This window comes from Lutra lutra, chromosome 1, assembly GCF_902655055.1.
Source record: "Lutra lutra chromosome 1, mLutLut1.2, whole genome shotgun sequence".
Lineage (NCBI taxonomy): Eukaryota > Metazoa > Chordata > Mammalia > Carnivora > Mustelidae > Lutra > Lutra lutra.
Genome location: NC_062278.1, coordinates 112,654,516 through 112,671,152, shown reverse-complemented (window position 1 = coordinate 112,671,152; position 16,637 = coordinate 112,654,516). Strand labels below are relative to the sequence as shown.

The 16,637-nt window shown below is 40.6% G+C and overlaps 1 protein-coding gene across 1 annotated transcript in view; it reads right to left on the bottom strand.

Moving 5' to 3' along the window:
* TPRG1 (tumor protein p63 regulated 1) overlaps window positions 1-16,637 on the bottom strand; it is a 172,064-nt gene that overhangs the window by 112,063 nt on the left and 43,364 nt on the right. The window contains exon 3 of the mRNA XM_047732816.1: window positions 12,273-12,364. Within this exon, the coding sequence (XP_047588772.1) occupies window positions 12,273-12,364 (92 nt within the window). The remainder of the gene's footprint in view (window positions 1-12,272; window positions 12,365-16,637) is intronic.

Genomic DNA, 16,637 nt, shown 5'->3' with positions numbered 1-16,637 from the left:
CTTAGGGTTCTATTCTTAATGGTTTCAGCTAACTGGGAACTAGCTGGAGTTGATGGTTGCATCTCTCCAGTTCTTCATTTGGCATCTCTGTCCATCCTCCTCATATCCTCCACGCAAGTGCCTTCAAACTAATTTTTCTAGTTTTGCTGAATAATCTACCTGTATACATTTAGAACATCACAAAGCAGCTCCTCTGAACTGGGGTGATAGCCCTTGAAAAATGCCTTTACTGACTTGATGCTATTTAATGCCCTTAGAGACTATAGAAGACAAGACTATAAGAAACAAATGTGTGAGGATCACTGTCGCTTTTGAAAACACTACTTAAGAAGATAGTACCTGGATCCCTATGTAAAGCCATCCACTCAACATCTCCATGCAGATGCTCTATGGACACCTCACACACATTTTTCCCAAAAACTGTACTCAGCGAGTTCTAAAAAAAGCAAATGACAAGATTGTTGGGATAATTAAATGAGATTACATGCACCAAGTTCTTTCTGCAACATTCAGGATATGGCATGTCCTTGATAAAGGAGAGTTATCTTTTCCTTCTAAACCAGGGATGGCGGTAGAGTAAACCCATCTGTTTCCCAGGCCAAAGACCACCAGCTGCCCTGAACTCCTTCCTCACAGATGGTTAAACACAGGGATCCATAAAGTCCGGCTCTGTAGGTTATTAGTTCACCTCTCAATCCCAAACGCACCCTTCAGCACATGCTCTATGCTGAACAGAATTCTGTGAAGCATTTCTTCTTTAATGTGTGCCCAATGTTACACTTTTGCAGTAGAGAGCACAAGAGGGATGAAATAGAAAAAAGAGGATTTTTATAATTTCCACCTCATACTGGGGGTCAGCAGTGCAGGTGTGAGAGCAGCAATGGCCTAGACCCTAGCCTCAGGCCCAGAACACGGACCCTCAGCAGCCTTGCAGCCTCTGCATGGCAGTAAGCTTTCCTCAGCTGCCTGTTCAGGGTTCACCCCCTTTTCTGTGAAAAAAGTGACTTTCATGGAACTGGATAATAGTTTTTGTTTGTTTGTTTGTTTGTTTTCCTAAACGCTGGAAAAATATTTCAATATTTTGGTATATTATTATAGTATCACAGCCACAGACATGACATACTTTTGAATTTCATTGGCTTTTTAAAGACATTCTCTCTTGCTTTCTGGGGTTCAGACAGTCCACAGAGCCATACATTGAACTCTAATCTCTCATATTTGCTAACTTCCATGGTTTACTCGCTGCCACCAGGGCTGATTCCAAGTGACCAATATGGTGGCATGGAAGGTATAGATGAGAAGAGGTGTGCGGTAACACCCCTTCCTGTAGCATTTCCATGATACAAATACCAGAGGCATGAAGAGCAAATGGAACAACAAAGTGAAATCAAGAACGTCAGAAAGTAAGGAGGCTTGATTGAGTTCATTATCTTTGCTTTAAATTGAATTTACTTGGTGTGGAATTTTATGTTTTAATAATTAACAATCAGCTCTCAACATTGCTGAAATGGTAACATTCACTGGTCATAAGCCAGCATGAACAGGTACAGGCCGCCACTGGACTGGACTCCGCTGACACTGCGTGGTTTCTAGTCCATCAGCCAGACTTCTTGCCCCTACACCCCTGTACGCTGATCCTTCACATGTCAAAGATGTACACACCCTACTCCGTCAGCCATGATTTCAAATTAAATAAAGCCCTGAAAATGGCGACTGTGATGCAAGCCAGATCTGAACCCTCATGCAGCCTATCACTCTACTTTTAATGTCACGTATTTTCCTGAAAAAATGTTCATGTGTTTGATTATGGGGAGCTGTCCCAGACCTCTCCTGGGGACACCAGATAAAACACATATGCATTGTTTTCCCTTTCAAACATCTGAAAAAATCTCAATCTGATTCACATCTGGTTCCAAAAGTTTTATATAAGAGATTGTGGGCCTTTAGTGATCCTTATAAAGTAGAAATAGAGTCACACTTTGGTTACCCATCAGTGCCTCCCCGTAGCCTACGGGGCAGAATCTAAGTTCTTAAACATGATACTCAAGGCCCTTTAGCCCTCACGATTGTACCCACTCACCCTCCTGTATCAAACCACTTCTGGGACTCTCCCACTTAAAGGTTGAGCTGAGCTCATTAGTCACCCCACATCTACACATCACATCCTTTGGGCAAGAATCAGAACCCAGCTAGGGCAGGAATGCAGTCTGCCTTCTTTGCTTTATCTGTTATATGATCTTCATCTGCCTACTTCCTCCTCCTTCACCTCCAGTTCTCACCTGTCAAATGGCAGTCACAAAACCAGCAAGGGTGTCACACACATAAAGCAAGTTCATTGACACCAAGTTAGTTTGTCATGTGCCCTATAGTTTAGAGGAGTCTTCACTCTAATATTATGAAACTGAAAAAGTTGTTTGAAAGCAAACATTCTTTAAAAATTGCTGGATAGTAGCTAGAGACTTCTCATTTCCATAAAAGGAGCTAACCATTGATGTGCATAAAGCCCAGTCATTTCTACCACACACAGAAAAGCCTTACACTTGACAAGAGCCTTGTGTGGTTGGTGCAGTTGGGGAAGCTGACCTATAGAACAGTCTCTGTAACTCATAAGAACTGAATGGATGGGTCTCATCCCATTAGAAAAAAGAGAAAAGGAGGGCAAGAGTAGCCCCAGGCTCTCACCTTTCTGGGCCTGAATATTTATAGGTTTGTTTAGGTGTGTTGTTTTGTTTTGTTTTGTTTTGCTTTGCTGTTGTTATTTTGGGGATTTGGGGTTTTGTTTGATTGTTTTTATTGTTGTGTTTGCCTTCCCTACATTGGTGCACTACAAAAACTTAAGTGTGAAAGGTCACTCAGAACCTCTAGGCATGCCCTTCCTTTGACAAATGCCTCCCATCTTCTGCTTGAACAGTCACAGTGACTCGAGCCTATTCATTTAGCCCAGATGCCTGACCCATCATAGTTACAACTGGCAACTCGTTCTATGACAAGAAGGTGGTCTCAACCAACTTTAAGGCTTAATAGGCAAAGAAAAGCAAACAGCAAATTCTTACTATGGTAGAAATGACTTAATTGCATAAGACTGATGAATCAAAGACCTGTACCCCTGAAACAAATAATTCATGTTAATAAAAACAAATAAATAATTTTTTTTAAAGTAGCTTTTGATGGAGCGTAGGAAGAGGTGTAAAAGGATTTTGGCAGAGAGGAAGACCAAAGAGAATACAAAGGAACTACCATTTACAGAGGAGAAATGAGGAGCACCTGGCTGGCTCAGCTGGTTAAGCATCTGACACTTGGTTTCAGCTAAGGTCATGATCATGGGGTCTTGGGATTGAGCCCCATCTCAGCTCCATGCCCAGCATGCAGTCTGCTTTGGATTTTCTCTCCCTCTTCTTCCCCCTCTGTCCCTGCCCTCTGCTTTCTTGCACTCTCTCTCTAAAAATAAATAAATAAAATCCTTAAAAAAATAATAATAAAAGAGGAGAAATGGTTCCAAACTGCAAATGGAAGAAAGTCTGACAGGGAACAATGATTGCTTAAAATTCCTTATGAACAAGATACATCCCTCATTACTGTCTATGATATAAAGAAATAACACAACGCAAAAGAGAAGCAGTTGCCAGATAGTCCTTACCAACTCTTTGAACTTCCCATTATGTTCAGAGCTAAGTGTAAAACGGGTCTTTGGGGCATAACTGTCCATATTTATCTGAAAACTCCTGGATTTATTAATCATCCTAGTTGATGTTAAATCAAACAGAATTATGATGCTAAGTCTCAATGCAGATCACATAGTTTCATTTATCTTTGGACAAATGATATATCTAGGCCTTTATAATCACTGAACAAAGACATTTAAACAAACAAACATAAAGCCAAATTTCTATACAATAAGACAATTCAAACATGTATTATTAAAGAAATTACTGATTCTATTATTTGAGAATTCAAAATGCCACCCCTGATTTTGAAAGACTGGGTTTGTATATTTTTTTCTAATCAATGAAATGCACTGTAGAAAAAAATAGGTGTCTATTTCTGATTAGACCTTCAGATTTTAAGTAGACATCAGTCCTAATCAAGGTAGATGTTTTATTTGCACAAATCAAATTTTACTTTGCAGATGGAAGGTGGGTATGAAATGTGCATTGGTAAAAGTCAATCAGTAAAAAACCTGAATTATAGATTTTTCTTTTCATTAGAGATAACCCAGAGATGAAGGAGATAGAGATGGATGGGACAGAAATAAAGGCAGGGGCAACCAAACAAACAAAAACAAAAGGCCTTTACCAATAGTTAGAACTTGTGAACAGAGGAGAGACACTGACATCTGTTGAAAATCCACTATGGGGTGGGGACTTTGCTAAGATTTTTACCATGCAATCTCATTTAGCTCTTGTAACAATTCCTCAGATGCATATTATTATCTCCAGGGTACATGAAGAAACAAATGCTCAGAAATGGTCGCGTTGGTTTTCCAAACTGATTTTCACTCAATTCTTAGAACCCATTTGAAACAATAATGTAATATGGTGGTCAGTCAGATGGATCCACAGGTGATCTGATTCTACATTCCACTGACTGAGGGAGTTTTGTTGGCTTAGAAGGATGAACATTCAAGTGTTATCCATCCCCCACTTATCCCAACCCCTCCCCTCCAAAAAACTTCGTTAAAGAAGATGTCCTGCCCAGGGGTGAAAGATTAAATGATCCTCTACTCAAAGTATACAAATTACTGAGCTTTTCTTCTGGATTCTTTGAAGCCGGAAACCTTACTGAGCCAACTGAGTATCCAAAATGGAGTTCTAAGTACAGTCTCCATTTAATATTCTGGATCCTGTAGGAGGAAAGAGGTGCTTCTTTCTGTTATTATGTAAATTCTAGGGGGAGGAGTCAAGATGGCGGAGAAGTAGCAGGCTGAGACTACTTCAGGTAGCAGGAGATCAGCTAGATAGCTCATCCAAAGATTGCAAACACCTACAAATCCAACGGGAGATCAAAGAGAAGAAGAACAGCAACTCTAGAAACAGAAAATCAACCACTCTCTGAAAGGTAGGACTGGCGAAGAAGTGAATCCAAAGCGACGGGAAGATAGACCGCAGGGGGAGGGGCCAGCTCCCAGCAAGCGGCGGAGCAACGGAACACAAAATCAGGACTTTTAAAAGTCTGTTCCGCTGAGGGACATCACTCCAGAGGCTTAAACGGGGTGAAGCTCACGCAGGGTCAGCATGGCCTCAGGTCCCGCAGGGTCACAGAAGGATCGGGGGTGTCTGAGTGTCGCAGAACTTACAGGTATTAGAACGGGGAAGCCGGCTACAGAGACAGAGCCGAGGAGTAAGCTCTAAGCTCGGGGTTACCTTGAACCGGTCACAGGCTCGGTCAGCTCGGAGCGCAGCGGGAGGCCAGGGTGACGGGAGTCATTGGGTGCTGTTCTCTGAAGGCGCACTGAGGAGTGGGGCCCCGGGTTCTCGGCTCCTCTGGGCCGGAGACCGGGAGGCCGCCATCTTCATTCCCATCCTCCGGAACTCTACAGAAAGCGCTCAGGGAACAAAAGCTCCCGAAAGCGAACCCGAGCGGATTACTCAGACCGGCCCCGGGTAAGGGCCTGGCAACTCCGCCTGGGGCAAAGACACTTGAGAATCACTACAACAGGGCCCTCCCCCAGAAGAGCAACAAGAAACCCAGCCAGGACCAAGTTCACCTACCAAGGAGTACAGTTTCAATACCAAGGAGAGCATCGGAATTCCAGAGAAGGAGAAAGAAAAGCACGGAACTCATAGCTTTCTCCCCATGATTCTTTAGCCTTGCAGTTAATTTTTTTTTCTTATGTTTTTCAATTTTTTTTTCTTCTTCTGCTAATTTTTTTTAACTTTTACCCTTTCTTTTTTAACGTTTTCTAACTAGTTTATCTAATATATATATATTTTTTCCTTTTTATATTTTTTCTTTATTGGTTTTCTTTTTTTAATTGTTTCTTTTTTTCTTTCTTTTTTTTTCTTTTTTTTTTTCTTTCTGAACCTCTTTTTATCCCCATTCTCTCCCCTCACGATTTGGGATCTCTTCTGATTTGGCTAAAGCATATTTTCCTGGGGTTGTTGCCATCCTTCTAGTATTTTACTTGCTCCTTCATATACTCTTATCTGGACAAAATGACAAGGCGGAAAAATTCACCACAAAAAAAAGAACAAGAGGCAGTACCAAAGGCTAGGGACCTAATCAACACAGACATTGGTAATATGTCAGATCTAGAGTTCAGAATGACGATTCTCAAGGTTCTAGCCGGGCTCGAAAAAGGCATGGAAGATATTAGAGAAACCCTCTCGGGAGATATAAAAGCCCTTTCTGGAGAAATAAAAGAACTAAAATCTAACCAAGTGGAAATCAAAAAAGCTATTAATGAGGTGCAATCAAAAATGGAGGCTCTCACTGCTAGGATAAATGAGGCAGAAGAAAGAATTAGCGATATAGAAGACCAAATGACAGAGAATAAAGAAGCTGAGCAAAAGAGGGACAAACAGCTACTGGACCATGAGGGGAGAATTTGAGAGATAAGTGACACCATAAGACGAAACAACATTAGAATAATTGGGATTCCAGAAGAAGAGGAAACAGAGAGGGGAGCAGAAGGTATATTGGAGAGAATTATTGGAGAGAATTTCCCCAATATGGCAAAGGCAACAAGCATCAAAATCCAGGAGGTTCAGAGAAGCCCTCTCAAGATCAATAAGAATAGGTCCACACCCCGTCACCTAATAGTAAAATTTACAAGTCTTAGTGACAAAGAGAAGATCCTGAAAGCAGCCCGGGAAAAGAAGTCTGTAACGTACAATGGTAAAAATATTAGATTGGCAGCAGACTTATCCACAGAGACCTGGCAGGCCAGAAAGAGCTGGCATGATATATTCAGAGTATTAAACGAGAAAAACATGCAGCCAAGAATACTATATCCAGCTAGGCTATCATTGAAAATAGAAAGAGAGATTAAAAGCTTCCAGGACAAACAAAACCTGAAAGAATTTGCAAATACCAAACCAGCTCTACAGGAAATATTGAAAGGGGTCCTCTAAGCAAAGAGAGACCCTAAAAGTAGTAGATCATAAAGGAACAGAGACAATATACAATAACAGTCACCTTACAGGCAATACAATGGCACTAAATTCATATCTCTCAATACTTACCCTGAATGTTAATGGGCTAAATGCCCCAATCAAAAGACACAGGGTATCAGAATGGATAAAAAAAAAAAAACCATCTATTTGTTGCCTACAAGAAACTCATCTTAAACCCGAAGACACCTCCAGATTTAAAGTGAGGGGGTGGAAAATAATTTACCATGCTAATGGACATCAGAAGAAAGCAGGAGTGGCAATCCTTATATAAGATCAATTAGATTTTAAGCCAAAGACTATAATAAGAGATGAGGAAGGACACTATATCATACTCAAAGGAACTGTCCAACAAGAAGATCTAACAATTTTAAATATCTATGCCCCTAACGTGGGAGCAGCCAACTATATAAACCAATTAATAACAAAATCAAAGAAACACATAGACAATAATACAATAATAGTAGGGAACATTAACACTCCCCTCACTGAAATGGACAGATCATCCAAGCAAAAGATCAACAAGGAAATAAAGGCCTTAAATGACACACTGGACCAGATGGACATCACAGATATATTCAGAACATTTCATCCCAAAGCAACAGAATACACATTCTTCTCTAGTGCACATGGAACATTCTCCAGAATAGATCACAACCTCGGTCCTAAATCAGGTCTCAACCAGTATCAAAAAATTGGGATCATTCCCTGCATATTTTCAGACCACAACGCTCTGAAGCTAGAACTCAATCACAAGAGGAAATTTGGAAAGAACCCAAATACATGGAGGCTAAACAGCATCCTTCTAAAGAATGAATGGGTCAACCATGAAATTAAAGAAGAATTGAAAAAATTCATGGAAACAAATGATAATGAAAACACAATGGTTCAAAATCTGTGGGACACAACAAAGGCAGTCCTGAGAGGAAAATATATAGCGGTACAAGCCTTTCTCACGGAACAAGAAAGGTCTCAGGTACACAACCTAACCCTACACCTAAAGGAGCTGGAGAAAGAACAAGAAAGAAACCCTAAACCCAGCAGGAGAAGAGAAATCATAAAAATCAGAGCAGAAATCAATGAAATAGAAACCAAAAAAACAATAGAACAAATCAACGAAACTAGGAGCTGGTTCTTTGAAAGAATTAATAAGATCGATAAACCCCTGGCCAGACTTATCAAAAAGAAAAGAGAAAGGACCCAAATAAATAAAATCATGAATGAAAGAGGAGAGATCACAACGAACACCAAAGAAGTACAGACAGTTATAAGAACATACTATGAGCAACTCTACGCCAACAAATTTGACAATCTGGAAGAAATGGATGCATTCCTAGAGACATATAAACTACCACAACTGAACCAGGAAGAAATAGAAAGCCTGAACAGACCCATAACCAGTAAGGAGATTGAAACAGTCATCAAAAATCTCCAAACAAACAAAAGCCCAGGGCCAGACGGCTTCCCAGGGGAATTCTACCAAACATTTAAAGAGGAACTAATTCCTATTCTCCTGAAACTGTTCCAAAAAATAGAAATGGAAGGAAGACTTCCACACTCATTTTATGAGGCCAGCATCACCTTGATCCCAAAACCAGACAAGGATCCCATCAAAAAAGAGAACTACAGACCAATATCCTTGATGAACACAGATGCAAAAATTCTCGCCAAAATACTAGCCAATAGGATTCAACAGGACATTAAAAGGATTATTCACCACGACCAAGTGGGATTTATTCCAGGGGTGCAAGGTTGGTTCAACATCCGCAAATCAATCAATGTGATACAACACATTAATAAAAGAAAGAACAAGAACCATATGATACTCTCCATAGATGCTGAAAAAGCATTTGACAAAGTACAGCATCCCTTCCTGATCAAAACTCTTCAAAGTGTAGGGATAGAGGGCACATACCTCAATATTATCAAAGCCATCTATGAAAAACCCACCGCAAATATCATTCTCAATGGAGAAAAACTGAAAGCTTTTCCGCTAAGGCCAGGAACACGACAGGGATGTCCGTTATCACCACTGCTATTCAACATAGTACTAGAAGTCCTAGCCTCAGCAATCAGACAACAAAAGGAAATTAAAGGCATCTGAATCGGCAAAGAAGAAGTCAAACTATCACTCTTTGCAGATGATATGATACTATATGTGGAAAACCCAAGACTCCACTCCAAAACTGCTAGAACTTGTACAGGAATTCAGTAAAGTGTCAGGATATAAAATCAATGCACAGAAATCAGTTGCATTTCTCTGCACCAACAACAAGACAGAAGAAAGAGAAATTAAGGAGTCCATCCCATTTACAATTGCACCCAAAACTATAAGATACCTAGGAATAAACCTAACCAAAGAGACTAAGAATCTATACACAGAAAACTATAAAGTACTCATGAAAGAAATTGAGGAAGACACAAAGAAATGGAAAAATGTTCCATGCTCCTGGGTTGGAAGAATAAATATAGTGAAAATGTCTATGCTACCTAAAGCAATCTACACATTTAATGCAATTCCTATCAAAGTACCATCCATTTTTTTTTCAAAGAAATGGAACAAAGAATCCTAAAATTTATATGGAACCAGAAAAGACCTCGAATAGCCAAAGCAATATTGAAAAAGAAAGCCAAAGTTGGTGGCATCACAATTCCGGACTTCAAGCTCTATTACAAAGCTGTCATCATCAAGACAGCATGGTACTGGCACAAAAACAGACACATAGATCAATGGAACAGAATAGAGAGCCCAGAAATAGACCCTCAACTCTATGGGCAACTCATCTTCGACAAAGCAGGAAAGAATGTCCAATGGAACAAAGACAGCCTCTTCAATAAATGGTGTTGGGAAAATTGGACAGCCACATGCAGAAAAATGAAATTGGATCATTTCCTTACACCACACACGAAAATAGACTCAAGGTGGATGAAGGACCTCAATGTGAGAAAGGAATCCATCAAAATCCTTGAGGAGAACACAGGCAGCAACCTCTTCGACCTCAGCCGCAGCAACATTTTCCTAGGAACATCGCCAAAGGCAAGGGAAGCAAGGGCAAAAATGAACTTTTGGGATTTTATCAAGATCAAAAGCTTTTGCACAGCAAAGGAAACAGTGAACAAAACCAAAAGACAACTGACAGAATGGGAGAAGATATTTGCAAATGACATATCAGATAGAGGGCTAGTGTCCAAAATCTATAAAGAACTTAGCAAACTCAACACCCAAAGAACAAATAATCCAATCAAGAAATGGGCAGAGGACATGAACAGACATTTCTGCAAAGACGACATCCAGATGGCCAACAGACACATGAAAAAGTGCTCCACATCACTCGGCATCAGGGAAATACAAATCAAAACCACAATGAGATATCACCTCACACCAGTCAGAATGGCTAAAATTAACAAGTCAGGAAATGACAGATGCTGGCGAGGATGCGGAGAAAAGGGAACCCTCCTACACTCTTGGTGGGAATGCAAGCTGGTGCAACCACTCTGGAAAACAGCATGGAGGTTCCTCAAAATGTTGAAAATAGAACTACCCTATGACCCAGCAATTGCACTGCTGGGTATTTATCCTAAAGATACAAACGTAGTGATCCGAAGGGGCACGTGCACCCGAATGTTTATAGCAGCAATGTCTACAATAGCCAAACTATGGAAAGAACCTAGATGTCCATCAACAGACGAATGGATAAAGAAGATGTGGTATATATACACAATGGAATACTACGCAGCCATCAAAAGAAATGAAGTCTTGCCATTTGCGACGACGTGGATGGAACTAGAGGGTATCATGCTTAGCAAAATAAGTCAATCGGAGAAAGACAACTATCATATGATCTCCCTGATATGAGGGAGAGGAGATGCAACATGGGGAGTTAAGGGGGTAGGAGAAGAGTAAATGAAACAAGATGGAATTGGGAGGGAAACAAACCATAAGTGACTCTTAATCTCACAAAACAAACTGAGTGTTGATGGGGGGAGGGAGGTTGGGAGAGGGGGGTGGGATTATGGACATTGGGGAGGGTATGTGCTATGGTGAGTGCTGTGAAGTGTGTAAACCTGGCGATTCGCAGACCTGTACACCTGCGGATAAAAATATATTATATGTTTATAAATTCTATTATATGAATATATTACTGCTATTCTGTAGCAGAAAAGAGATGCCTCTTTCTCTTATTATATGAATATATTATTATGTGAATATATGTGAATATATTCCTTTATCATTGTAAAGACCATGGCATTCCTAATAGTCTGCTGGTAAAAGTCACAGATTCTAGAATCTCAGGGTAAGACACAAAGATAACCATCTTCTTGTTGTCATTTGCAATTAAAGCCCTTAGAACTAAGATAGGCCTTAGGATGAATAGAGCACTTATTAAAGGAAAGGAATCAAGTGTTAGACTTGTTTTTTTTTTTTTTTTTACAGATTTTGACTATTTTTTTTTAAAGATTTTATTTATTTGTCAGAGAGAGAGGAGAGCGAGCGAGCACAGGCAGACAGAATGGCAGGCAGAGGCAGAGGGAGAAGCAGGCTCCGCGCCAAGCAAGGAGCCCGATGTGGGATTCGATCCCAGGACGCTGGGATCATGACCTGAGCCGAAGGCAGCTGCTTAACCAACTGAGCCACCCAGGTGTCCCTAGACTTGGTTTTTATACTAATTCTGGACTGGTGGCCTGTCTTCTCTATCCTGCATGATTTCCCTGGTTTCATGGCCCAGGTTATTACACAAAAGATAAAATTCAAACTGTATACATTGACCTCATTCATCTTTTTAACCTTCTTTTCCACTGTCCCCAGAGTGTGATGGGTTAGTAGCCTGATGTGCTGGAAGGAGAGTATTTATAAGAGACAGATTAGAACCAAAGAGGTGGGTGAGGAGGCCCCTGCAATAGTCCTTGAGAGCCATGATGAGGGCCTGTAAGGGAGTCAGAGTGATAGCTGAGTGAAGCGACTAGCCAAGAGTCCAACCTAGCCATGCATCAGCCATAGGGCACCATGAAACTTTACTCTCTCTAACTGGGGGATATGTCAAGCAATGATCTTACCTGACATCCAGAATAAATTCTTCCACATGTCTGTCTCCTATTTTGTTACAGTGGTCTTAAGGAAAATGCCAGATTTCCACTGCTCTTCACTTAGCCACAACTACTCACTCTGTCAAGAGCCAGAAGCCTTGAATTTTCTCTCCAGAAGTCTCGGCTATGTGCCCTTTCAAGTCTTCCATGGCAGTCTCAATGGCCCCTGGCTGGATGGAAAAAAGAAAACACCTAGTTTAGAGAAAACTGAGCCCTCTTTGTGCTTATGATTAGTGAGTATAACCCAGAGCCTCCTCCAGAAAGTCAATGGGAAAGATAGCTCTTGCATTTGTCTGTTTGTTCTAGGCACAGCCTGCCAGGGAGCTGAGTCTTGAACTCTGGTATTTACAAAGCTGTTCTCCTTGAATGGGACCAAAGTGATCCAAGTGCTGTCTCCCATGATCGAACTCATACTTTCTCACAGAAATGAAGACAGCCATTTTCAGAGGGCCAGTTTTCTTCAATAAACATGTTTAACAGAAATTTCAAAACATTTAGCAATATATACATTTTTAAAATCAAACGTTTCTCTCTTCAAAGAGCACATGGCAATAAAACACCTAAGAGAAATCCTTTTCTAATATTTTGACCATAATTGTAGCTGGCTCTGGGCAATTAGCTTTTTTGTCTCATTATCTTGCATTCTTTACTCTTCTCCAAACAGGTGCTCCCACGCATGGGCCTACCTCTAGTTAAAAGTTGATTAACCCTTTTCCTGATAAGATACTCAGAGATCTCTAGCTCAGTGATCCCTAAACTTTCAGTGCACATCAGAATCAGAAACACAGATGTCTGGGCACTGTTTCCAGCTTTTCTGTTTAGTAGGTCTGGAATGGGCCCGAGAATTTACATTTCCAGCAAGTTCCCAGGTGGTGCTGTTGGTGTGGGCTATACTGTGAGAACTATTGCTCTCTAGACCGTTATCCTCAACCTTGGCTACACATCAAAATCACTAGGGGATCTTTTAAAAATCCTAATGCCCAAGCTGCACACCAGGGCAATGATATCCAGATTCTCAGTGGATGGGACTCACATATCAGTACACCAGGATTTTTTAAAGTGTCCCAGATAACTCTAATGTGTAGACAAGTCTGAGAACCACTACAGCCCAGAGATTATCTAGCCTGAGCAATTTCATTTTATAGGTGTGGAAATGGGGGCCATTGTGGGGAAGTAAGTTGTCAAGTTCATTCAGCTAAGAAGTGGTAGAGACAAGATAAGAAAACAGACATTTCATTGCCCCGCCTACAAGGCAATGCTGGCCTCATCCTCATTCCTGAGCTACTGACAAGTAGGTTGTCAGTTCTTGAATATTCTCTGTGTAACAGGACTTTGATACTAATCACCTAATCTTTTCTAAATATTAACATTCCTAATCCCCCAGCCTGAGACCCTTCGCTCATGAAAGGAAACCAGGACACTAGTCTGGCCTAGGACCCATTCAAATGCCTTTTCCTCTTGGAGGTAGAGAGGTGGTAGATTTGGGTTTGCTCGGTTTCTCAGTCCTGTGATGAAAGGCTTGGAACATTTTGGCCACAGAGTCCATTGGTCAAGAAAAAGACCTTAGAATAGGAGAATCCATATACAAAAAAACAAACAAACAAAAAAACCAGGAAAAGAATGGCACTGTTTCAGATGAAGTGATAGGAATGGCACAGAGCTTTCCCAACTTAGCTCTGCCCCTCCCCCTCCAACTCACTGGACAGAGCCCAAGTCATCCAGGAAATGTCCATTAAACAGTGTCAAGTGACCTGGGCTCCTGTTCCAGATCTGTCGTAAATCAGTTCTGTGATCTGTAGCTAATGGTTTGAGCTTCCTTAGCCTACATTTCCTTATCTACAAAGACAAATGAGGAGACTGAACCAATGCTTTCCAAGCCAAACTGATGATGGAAGCCTCCTGGAAGTCTTTAAGAAAATATGATCATAGCCCTGATGCTGAGACATTCTGAGTTCCTCATTTTAACACATTTCCTGCTGAATGGAACAGTCAGCCAGTGGACTGAATGATTTCTGACTCCTTTGTCATCCTCAGCTGTTGGTTCATGGGTTGTCAGGGAGCTAACATGGCTGCCTATGTCTGCTAGAAACTATAAGTCATAAAATCAGTTAGTTCTGGAGGATTAATCAAGTAGGCCTTGAGCCTCTGAGGACAGAGAAGGTTGTCCCAACATCACTGTTCTACCCACTGGCAGGACCAAACTAGGCTGGAGAGAAATCCCTTATGATCCCATGACCATGCTCCCATCTCCCAACCTGAGCTCCCCGGGGTACAGCCTGACTGCACCAGACCTACTGCTCAAAATTATCCTTTCTTTGATGACTCATCAGGCTATTTTTCCTATCTCTCCTCTTATATCCACATAATTTCTTCCTCTAGCTAACATAGCTCAGTAGTGAAACTAATACTTTTCAGAAGAAGAAAAAAAAAACTGTAAGTGAAATTGGAGAATAATGAAATAATACTAAAATAAGCATTTTGTTGAATGCTTTTGCACCAGGCACTTTGCCAGAACATGTGAAGATGAATATAAAATTGTAGAGTTTCTCAAAACCTTACTTGTCTTTCCTATGGAAAGCAATTGGCAAAATCTATCAAAATGATCTATCCTTTGATCTACACATTCCACTTCTGTGAAGTCATACCATGGCTGCTCTTGCATATGTGAAAAATTACAGATGTATAGACAGCGTTCTCCACAGACTTATTTGTGAATAGCAAAATTTTGGAAACAAGGCAAATATCTATCTATAGGGGACTTGTTAGATATAATAGGGGACACATCCATACAATGGAACATGATGAATATGCAAAAACAATTAGAAAATCTGTGTTAATATGGAAAGATTTCAAAATGTATTACTAAGTGAATGAAAAAATGTTCAGAAGAAAGGGAAAATATGCCACATTTTTTTATAAAAGAGAGGAGAACAGATAAGGATAAATATTTGCACGTGCTTATCTATGCTAAGGCAACTCTAGAAGGATACCTAGAAAATGTTAATTGTGGTCCCCATAATGGGGGAGGCACTTGATGGGACAGTGGCTAGAGGTGACGTTCTACTGTACACCTTTTCCAAAACCTAAACATTGGACATCACTGTGGTTTTTATGAAATGGCTGGGAAGTCTCTAGAGTTCTGTCAGTGAGTGTCCTCACTGAGTGTGGTGTCATCACACCTCTAGCAGAAATAGTCATTGAGCATTTATGAAACAGTTAGTTAATCACTGTATCTTAATATTTTACTCTCTTCTGGGGCGCCTGGGTGGCTCAGTGGGTTAAGCCGCTGCCTTCGGCTCAGGTCATGATCTCAGGGTCCTGGGATCGAGTCCTGCATCGGGCTCTCTGCTCAGCAAGAAGCCTGCTTCCCTCTCTCTCTCTCTCTCTCTCTGCCTTCCTCTCCGTCTACTTGTGACCTCTCTCTGTCAAATAAATAAATAAAAAAAATCTTTAATAAAAAAAAATATTTTACTCTCTTCTGTTTGCCATTGTTAGTTAACTGGAATAAATTAACTGCTGCCATTTGATGTAGAAAATGAGATAGTGTGTGAACACTCTGACTTGTGTCCAGGACAAGGTTTAGATCTCAAACTTTCTGCTCACCTTGAGACCCATATTATGTCCTTATTATTCCAGATATCAGTTTACTCATTTGCTGGGTGGGTAAGATAATATTAACTGTAACAGAGCTGTTGGGAAATGCCAAAAACATATGGGAACATTGAATAATAGAACACTGTATTTTCATTCTTATTGTTATTATTAAATGCAGGGAAAATAGTTGTGCCAGGATTTGGGGGTCGAATGGTCACGGCAATGGAACAATTAGCTCGAAGACGCCATGCTGCCTAAGACTAATAGGAAAGTACAATGGAATAATAAGTACCCATCATTCAATATGTATATATTTCTAATGTTAAATTTGAAGAAAAATTATGAGGGGAATCCTTATTTATAAGTTATTACACAGCTGAGTAGGCAATATCTGTTCTAATATTTCAGCGCTAAGTATCATCAGTCAAAACAAACCTATTAAGGGAATTTCAAAGACGTGTGTATGTGTGTGTGTGTGTGTTTCCCTATCTTTCCTGAAACTAGACTAGCCAGGGGCCAGTTGTCACACAAATAATACTCCCATCTGCTGGTAATAGTTTACCATGTACTAGATCCTTAGACCATAAGAGGAGAGGGCAGCACAGAAAGGAGTGCTCCCAGGGACTCACACACAGTAAGATCTCTCTTATGGATACCATCATGCCCAGATAGAAATCACTCCGTGGTAAACACATACGGGAAGAAAAACAGCTCTAAATTGGATGCAATTTGTGAAGTCCAGGGCAAATTTGTCTCTCTTTGAAAATAAAGGAAATGTTTCTTATTTTATTATTGGTAAGTGCCTGCCCTCAGAAAGAAACACCACTTTTATTACAATCTTCAAGGGAT